The 9,171-nt window shown below is 51.4% G+C and overlaps 1 protein-coding gene across 1 annotated transcript; it reads right to left on the bottom strand.

Annotated features, from left to right (window-relative positions):
- Nucleotides 1–619: 619 nt before the first annotated feature.
- IFT22 (intraflagellar transport 22) lies at nt 620–7,291 on the bottom strand. The gene is made up of 5 exons (XM_049787883.1): nt 7,200–7,291; nt 3,704–3,783; nt 3,518–3,604; nt 3,100–3,302; nt 620–781 (listed from the first exon to the last, which is right to left on the bottom strand). The coding sequence occupies exons 1-5, from the start codon at nt 7,236–7,238 to the stop codon at nt 633–635; spliced, it is 558 nt and encodes a 185-aa protein (XP_049643840.1). The 5' UTR covers nt 7,239–7,291; the 3' UTR covers nt 620–632.
- Between the last annotated feature and the right edge of the window lie 1,880 nt (nt 7,292–9,171).

Below are 9,171 nucleotides of genomic sequence, written 5' to 3'. Positions count from 1 at the left end.
TAAGTGGACGGAGGGATGATTCTCAACTTTTCTCAATGGAGTCCCCCATGTTACACAATTTTCACTTGTGTCCCCAAAAGAATATCCTGGGAGCTCACAGGGGCACATATGATCCCCAGTTGAAAAGCCTGAATTAAGGAATAAATAATATACTCAAACTGATGAACATGTATTAAAATACTGCTCAAGCATAGGCCAGGACCAGTACAGTTCCTCTGTATTTCTTTCTTCCTTCTAGGAGGCCACACCTAGTAGTGCTTAGGGCTGACTCCTGGCTCGGTGCTCAGAGACTATATCTGGAGGGGCTCAGGGAGACCATATATGGTGGTGAGGATCCAATCTGGGTCCGGGACTTGCAAGGCAAATGTCTTGCCTGCTGGACCATCTCTCTGGCTCAGTTCCATAGTGCTTCTAAAGACCTGGGTGAAAGAGACGCCTCAGTATTCCCACGCTCTGCCGGCTATACCCCCTGGAGAAGCACAAAGCCCAAGCACAGAGCTTTATTGACAGCATAGGCTGGCTCCTTCCATTGGGCAAGTGCAGTCCCAGCACACCCCAGGAAGAAGGTCACCAGTGTTTCCAAGGGGCATGTGTGGTTTGAGCACAGTGCGACCCCTCTCTTCATGGGTCAACTAGGTGATGATGGACATCTCCTCCCGGTCACGGCTCTCGGATATGGAGCTGATGACACTCTTTAAGTATTTAACGAATTCAGTCCGAATCTCTTCAGGGTCCTCCTCCAGGCAGGAGTGTACCAGCTTCAGCTTATTCAGGGGAGGTGCTGAGAAAGAAAATGAGGCATCAACTAGGGGGTTTCCAAGGGGGACATTTCCCCTCCCAAAGGAGACATAGAACTTTTTTTTTTTTTTGATTTTTGGGTGACACCCAGCAGTGCTCAGGGGTTACTCCTGGCTCTACGCTCAGAAATGGCTCCTGGCAGGCTCAGGGATCATATGGGATGCCGAGATTCGAACCACCGTCCTTCTGCATGAAAGACAAACGCCTTACCCCCATGCTATCTCTCCGGCCCCAAGACCTAGAACTTTCTAAAAGTCCTAAATCTCATGTCTGTCCTAATTACAGTCCAGAGAAGGGAAGTTTTTGTGTGCTGCAGCCCAGCCTAGGGGTACCCAGGAGCTCTTACTCTCTTCCTGCATGGGAAGGAAGGGGTTTCCCCAGTATATTTTTTGTTTGTTTTTGGGTCACACCTGGCAGTGCTCAGGGGTTCCTTCTGGCTCTGTGCTCAGAAATTGCCCTTGGCAGGCACAGGGGACCATATGGGATACCAGGATTCGAGCCACAGTCTATCCTGGATTAGCTGTGTGCAAGGCAAACGCCCTACCACTGTACTATCTCTCCGATCCCTTCCTCAGAGTGTGAAGTGCTCCCCACAATCACAGAAGCACCTCTGTGACAGGGTGGAACTCACAGTAAGGGCAGCTCTCCCTAATTCCTCTCTCATTCCTCTCTATTCCCCAACATCCCTGCAGAGCTGTGGGGCCAGGTGTGTACCCTCTGACCTTCTGTGGCTTTTAGAAGGGGGCTGGCCTGACCTAGAAGACGGGTCCCAGGCCTTGAGAAAAAAACACATGTTGAGTCCAGGGATGGGGCTCAGAGGACTTGAGCTCAGGGTGTGTGTGTGTGTGTGTGTGTGTGTGTGTGTGTGTGTGTGTGTGTCAGGGTGTGTGTGTGTGTCAGGGTGTGTGTGTGTGTGTCAGGGTGTGTGTGTGTGTGTGTGTGTGTGTGTGTGTGTGTGTGCAGGAGGCCCAGATTTTAATTCCTGCTGGAAGCAAGGCCTGAGGTGGAAGGAGCACCTGAGCACTGCTGGGTGTGGCTCCCAAACAAGGAAGGAAGAAAGGGAGGGAGGGAGGGAGGGAGAGAGGAAGGAAAGAAGAAAGGGAGGGGGAGAGGGAGGGAGGGTGGAAGGAAGGAAGAAAGGAAGGAAGGAAGGAAGGAAGGAAGGAAGGAAGGGAGGGAGGGAGGGAGGGAGGGAGGGAGGGAGGGAAGGTAGGAAGGAAGGAAGGAAGGAAGGAAGGAAGGAAGGAAGGAAGGAAGGAAGGAAGGAAGGAAGGAAGGGAGGGAGGGAGGGAGGGAGGGAAGGTAGGAAGGAGGGAAGGTAGGAAGGAAGGGAGGGAGGGAGGGAGGGAGGGAGGGAGGGAGGGAGGGAAGGTAGGAAAAACAGAAGGTAGGAAGGAAGGAAGGAAGGAAGGAAGGGAGGAAGGGAGGGAGGGAAGGTAGGAAGGAAGGAAGGTAGGAAGGCGGGAAGGTAGGAAGGAAGGAAGGGAGGGAGGGAGGGAAGGAGGGAGGGAGGGAGGGAAGAAGGAAGGGAGGGAGGGAGGGAGGGAAGGTAGGAAGGAAGGAAGGGAGGGAGGGAGGGAAGGTAGGAAGGAAGGAAGGAAGGGAGGGAGGGAGGGAGGGAGGGAGGGAGGGAGGGAGGGAAGGTAGGAAAAACAGAAGGTAGGAAGGAAGGGAGGAAGGGAGGGAGGGAAGGTAGGAAGGAAGGAAGGTACGAAGGAGGGAAGGTAGGAAGGAAGGAAGGAAGGAAGGAAGGAAGGAAGGAAGGAAGGAAGGAAGGAAGGAAGGAAGGAAGGAAGGAAGGAAGGAAGGAAGGAAGGGAGGGAGGGAGGGAGGGAGGGAGGGAGGGAAGGAGGAAGGAAGGAAGGAAGGAAGGAAGGAAGGAAGGAAGGAAGGAAGGAAGGAAGGAAGAGAGGAAGGAAGGGAGGGAGGGAGGGAGGGGTGCTGGGAAGGTGGCGCTAGAGGTAAGGTGTCTGCCTTGCAAGCGCTAGCGTAGGACGGACAACAGTTCGATCCCCCTGCGTCCCATATGGTCCCCCCAAGCCAGGGGCGATTTCTGAGCGCATAGCCAGGAGTAACCCCTGAGCATCAAATGGGTGTGGCCCAAAAAACAAAAAACAAAAAAAATAGAGAGAGAAAGGGAGGGAGGGAGGGAGGGAGGGAGGAAAGGAGGGAGGAAAGTAGGGAGGGAGGGAAAGGAAGGAGGGTGCTAAACCTGACCACCTGTGCCCAGGCAGTGCTGTGTACCAGCATCTGGGGCAGGGGCATGGGAACAGGGGCAGTGTATGTGTGTGGGGTCCTCACCCAGCGGGGGAATGCTCCTGTCACCACCAGAGCCGGACTTGTAGTGCGCAACCAGCAGACACTGGCTGTCCCGCATCAGCTGCTGCTGCACAAAGCAGGAGTACCAGGATTCAATCTCCTTCAGGTGGCTAGGCACATGGGCATTGAAGACAATCACCACGCCCTGTGCATCCTTCATGAGAGCTGGCCAGCATGACTCAAACCTGCGGGTACACACGAGGGGGTATTGTTCCCGCTTTACAAATGGGGACCCCTATTCCCCCCACTCTGCAGAAGTCACTCTCAGGAGCTTCAAGAACAGAGCTAGGCTGTGAGCTAAGCACCAAGGAAGTCGGGTAGGGGCAACCAGGGGTCCTGAGCCCAGCTGAATTTGAGTCATGCCACCTGTGAGTACCCCTCGTCAAGGAACAAACCGTACTTGGGGTCTCCACCACAATCCCAGAGCTCAAATTCACACCCGGCGCCTTTGCTGGTGGAGACCTGTGGGTTCTTGAATTCCAGGATCCTGAGAACAGACAGACACAAGACAGAGGAGCTGGGAATGCTGCCGGCACCATTAAGTGGGGATCTCGGTGGGGGAAAGGGCTGGGTGGGCTGGGCTCACCTCACTCCCTGCGTGGGCTTGTAGTCAGAGATGTACTCAGAGAACTCGGTCAGAAAGTTGGCCAGCACTGTCTTGCCACTCTGCAAAGGGAGGCAGGAAAGGGGCAGGCTGAGGGCAAAGGCAGTGAGTGGACAGCACCACCCATACTAAGGAGGAGCTGGAGTTCAGGCCACTGGGTCCCCCAGAGAAGCAGGGCAGGTGGAGCCCAGGAGCCATGTCCACTACCATGAGACTGTTATGGGGAACTGCATAGAGAAAAAGTTCAAGGATTTCAAGGAGTTTTCCACTGCGTAGGGTGGGTGTGGGGGGGCCCAGCCCCAAAGCCTAAAGTCCCAGTCATGGTTCTTCCAGGCCTTTGAAATATTGGGGAGCACATCCCCTAGAGCAGATGTGCACTTAGAGGAGCAGGAATCTACACCTGCTTGTACAGTGGTCATCATGCAGTAGGAATCACGCTGCCTCCCTCAAGATTATTACTGGGGCCCGGAGAGATAGCACAGTGGCGTTTGCCTTGCAAGCAGCCGATCCAGGACCAAAGGTGGTTGGTTCGAAGCCCGGTGTCCCATATGGTCCCCCGTGCCTGCCAGGAGCTATTTCTGAGCAGACAGCCAGGAGTAACCCCTGAGCACCACCAGGTGTGGCCCAAAAACAAAACAAAACAAAACAAAACAAAACAAAAAGATTACTACTGGGTAACTGGAAAGGCCCCATCTTTGGTCTTGCTTGATTATTTTACTGCATGTTCCAGTTTTAAATGACACTTGCCAGTCACTGGTCACAATCTAGTTTTATGCAGTTCGTTTAAGGAGAACAAACTGCAAAAATGATGGTCTGGGGGCAAGATGGCTGCCCTCATGTTACGGTCATTTCAAGACTCAGGGTGGAACCTTGTATGAGGGAAGGGATGTGGCCCATGGAACCTGACAGGTAGGCCTAGCAGGTGCGAGATCCCGGATTCACACCCCAGTATCCCAGGAGTGGCCATCTCAACAAGATGGAGGGGGGGAGGTTTTAGGGGTCATGGGCCACACCCACTGACATTCAGAGCTCACTCCTGGCAGTGTTTGGGGGACAGTGTGCAGGGCCCAGGTCAAACACCTTTCCTACAGTGTGTCTCCAGCCACACAAAAGGTTTTTAACTTGAATTTTATTGAGGGGGTGGGGGGAGAGAGAGAGAGAAAGAGAGAGAGGGAGAGAGAGAGCACGCTACATCCAGTGGTGTTCAGGGGTTACTCATGGCTCTGCACTCAGAAATTATTCCTCGTGGTAGTCAGGGGACCATATTCTGGGGATTGAACTCAGGTTAGCTGCAATGCAAGACAAAACCTTAGGTGCTGTACTAATGCTTCCTCCAAGCCTGGATTTTTAAATATTTCTTTTGTGTTCTACCCATTCTTCTGATATTTATTCTAGGCTTTCATTTTGCTGTCACTTAAGTTTTTTTTTGTGTTTGTTTGTTTTGGGGCCACATATGGTGGCACTCAGAGGTTACTTCTGGCTTTACACCCAGAAATAGTTCGCTCCTGGCAGGCTTGGTCTGTTGCCCAGGTTGTCCATGTGCAAGGTAAATGCCCTATATTGTGCTATCACTCTGGCCTTCTCTTTTTCCTTTAGGTCAGGGGTCTCAAACTCGCGGCCTGCAGGCCGTTTGCGGCCCTCTGTACAACATTTTGTGGCCCTGCTCTAGAGGAATCTTTTTTTTGTTTTATTTTGTTTTGTTTTGTTTTAGTTGTTTGGGTCACACCACCCAATATTCCAGGCTTACTACTGACTTTGCACTCAAGGATCACCCCTACTTTGCCTCTTGTGGCCCCCAGGTAAATTGAGTTTGAGATCCCTGCTTTAGGTCATACTAGGCAGTGCTCAGGGATTATCCCTAGCTCTCTGCTCAAGGATCACTCCGGGGGGATCTTATGTGGTATTGAGGACTGAACCAGGGTTGGTTGCATACTAGATTACCACCTAAATCCTTATTCCTTATCTCCAGCCTTTATGTATCTCAAAATTAGATATAAAGTTCCCATAAATTCATTGACTGGGGCTGGAGAGATAGCACAGCGGTAGCACATTTGCCTTGCAAGCGCTGACCCAGGACCAATGGTGATTCGAATCCCGGCATCCCATGTGGTCCCCCGTGCCTGCCAGGAGTGATTTCTGAGCAGAGAGCCAGGAGTAACCCCTGACAATCGCCAGGTGTGGCCCCCCCAAAAAAAAAAGAAATTCATCGACTGAGGACCCAAAAGATGGCTACAGGGATTAAGATACTTACCTTGCCTTTGGTCATCCCTGGTTCAATCCTGAGCACTGCATATGGTCTCCTGAGCACTGGTCAGGAGTGAATTTTGAGCAGTGTCAGAGGAGTAAGCCCTAAGCACTAAAGGGTGTAGCCCCAAGCCTCCCCTAAATGCATGCATCAATCTTATCTACTACAGTGAGGATTTTTTGGTCTAGTTTTTGGTCCACACCCTGATGCTCAGGGTCTACTCTGAACTCCTTTTTGTTTGTTTGTTTGTTTTTGGGTCACACCCTGCAGCACTCAGGGGTTACTCCTAGCTCATCGCTCAGAAATTGCTCCTGGCAGGCTCGGGGGACCATATGGGATGCCAGAATTCAAACCACCATCCTTCTGCATGTAAGGCAAACACCTTACCTCCTTGCTATCTCTCTGGCCCTTTTTTTGTTTTGTTTTGTTTGTTTGTTTGTTTGTTTTTTACTCTGAACTCTTGCTGAGGCTCAATAATGGGACTATTACAGGGAGGGAACCAGGCTCTCCTGCATGGAAAGCATATGCTCAACCATCTGAGTCCTCTTTCTAGTTCCTTCAGTGGTTGTTGGGAGTAAGGTTCCTGAGAAAACAGCTTTACTTAATTTTTTTTTTTGGGGGGGGGAGGCCAGCTATTCCCAGGGCTTATTCCTGGCTCAGCACTTAGGGATCACCTTTGCAAGATTCAGGGCATCGTATGTTGGGTTAGTATAAAACCTGGTTGGACCATGGGCAAAACAAGTGCCTTAACCCGCAGTTCTAGCTCTTCAGCCCTAAAATAGCGTTACTAAAGCACAAATCCTCAGTTTCTCTCCCAGATCTACTGACTTCCGAGGCATAAGGGTAGTTAGTAGATAGGGCCTGGGAATTTGTGCTTTGACAGATGAGTCTATCCTTGGAGAATAATCACCACTATAAATAATCACCATATATAGTTTTTGGTTTTTGGGTCACACCCGGCAGCACTCAGGGTTCCTCCTGGCTCTACGCTCAGAAATCGCCCCTGGCAGGCTCGGGGACCATATGGGATGCCGGGATTCGAACCACCGACCTTCTGCATGCAAGGCAAACGCCCTACCTCCGTGCTATCTCTCCGGCCCCCTAATCACTTATTTTTACACCGTTTTTTAGGGGCGCACTGAAACCAGGGCTTAAGATCTAACAGCGTCAAGTTCACAGGGAAGCCAGCAGTTGGTTTCCAGCCTCGTCAGCGGGCCCCTGCCCCGGCCTCACCTCGCAGGGCCCAACGAAGAGGATCTTGGCCTTGAGCATCGCTTCGGTCCGAACCACTCACCGTCGCGCGCCGTCGTCTGGGCGGAGCGGAGGGCGCCGCGCTGATTGGCTGCTCCGTTGCCAGGGAGACGGGGCGCGCGGCGCGGGGCCCGACGGGAGTGGGGCGTGGCCAGTCGTGAGTGGGCGTGGTGTGTTGGGGAGGGCGGGGCCTCTGTCAGCTGGCTTTGGCATTGGAAGCGCCTGGGCCCTGGGTTTCCTTCCTGCAAGGAGGCTGGTGGAAAGGAAAAAATCTCGGGGTCAAATTCATTTCGTAGGGGCCGGAGAGATAGCATGGAGGTAGGGCGTTTACATTAGACGCAGAAGGACGATGGTTCGAATCCCGGCATCTCATAAGATCCCCCGAGCCTGCCAGGAGCGATTTCTGAGCACAGAGCCCGGAGAAACCCCTGGGCGCTGCCGGGTGTGACCCCCCCCCCCCCAAAGAAGTCCCCCCTTCAAAATCAAATTCACCTACAGAGAGACCTGAAAATGAGGCTCCGGGACGGGGGAAACTGCGGGACTCTCATCCTTGGCTCTTCTCTCTGCTGGGTATTCAGGCTACTGCGTTTAGAACCAGATAGCTTTGTGTTTCTGATCTGCAAAACACATCTAGGGGTTCAGAGTCTCTGATCTCTGTAGAGGGGTCTCCAAAATGCGCACTTGGGATGTCCCTGGCTTTGCAGCTGCGTTCAGCCTTGGAGGTCAGTCTTAAGTGGCAGTCATTTGCATTTTAGATGTAGCCACAAAATTCATGATCTCTGAATCAAGGCCAGACAGTAAGTAATTGGATATAAATTACTAATTTATATAATTGGATATAAATCCCATTTTTATATCTAATTGGATATAAATTCAATTTGATATAAATTTCATATAAGCACCCATATAAATCCAAAAATTTACCGTATGGTTGATCAAAAAAGACCCCCAAGGTGCTGGAGAGATCCATTTTACAGCAAAGAGGGCATTTGTTTTGCACGCAGCCAACTCTATGGTTTGATCCTCGGCTTCCTGGCTTCCTATCTGCTCACTCAGGCCTCACCAGGAGTGATTTCTGAGAGCAGAGCTAGGAGTGAGCCTTGAGCATCGCCAGGGGTGGGCCCAAATAAAAACAAAACAAAACAAACAAAACAAAACAAAAAAGGGGAGGCTGAAGAGATAGTGCTGCCGGCAGGGCTCTTTCTTTGCATGCTACTAATCCGAATTCGATACCTTGCACCCCATATGTTTTCATGAGCACCACCAGGAACGTAACCTGAGTTCAAACCAGGATTAAGCTCTGAGCACAGCCAGGTGTGACTCCAAAGCAAGCAAACAAAAAACGAATCTCTCCCCTGGAGCAACCCCAAAGCAAGCAAACTACCTCTCTCCTTATGAAGTCTTTCTGCTAAATCTCTGCTTGACTCCATCAATGAAATATTAACTGGGAACCCTCTTTCCCCCTCTTTTGGAGTTCCCGGCTGATGCCAAGCGTTTGGTATGATTAATGGTGCTATAATTGACACACAACATGAGCTAAAATACAATTGATATATGCAATATTTTCTTTTTTTTGGTTTTTGGGCCACACCCATTTGATGCTCAGGGGTTACTCCTGACTATGCACTCAGAAGTTGCTCCTGGCTTGGGGGGACCATATGGGACGCCAGGGGGATCGAACCGAGGTCCGTCCTACAGGTAGCGCTTGCAAGGCAGACACCTTACCTCTAGCGCCACCTTCCAGCCCCGATACATGCAATATTTTCTAATCTAAATGTGGCTTTATATGTTATCTCAGGTTTCTAGTACAAACAAATATAGACATGTTCATCTCATTTAGCACATCACCAGGCATCTCTCTACAGTTAGCCTTTGTGCAATGAGTTTTTATTTGGGGGGGGTTGGGTCACACCCGGCAGCGCTCAGGGGTTACTCCTGACTCAAAAATCGCTCC

This window comes from Suncus etruscus, chromosome 15 (assembly GCF_024139225.1).
Source record: "Suncus etruscus isolate mSunEtr1 chromosome 15, mSunEtr1.pri.cur, whole genome shotgun sequence".
In the NCBI taxonomy this organism is placed as follows: Eukaryota; Metazoa; Chordata; class Mammalia; order Eulipotyphla; family Soricidae; genus Suncus; species Suncus etruscus.
This window is presented reverse-complemented; position numbering and strand designations above follow the sequence as displayed.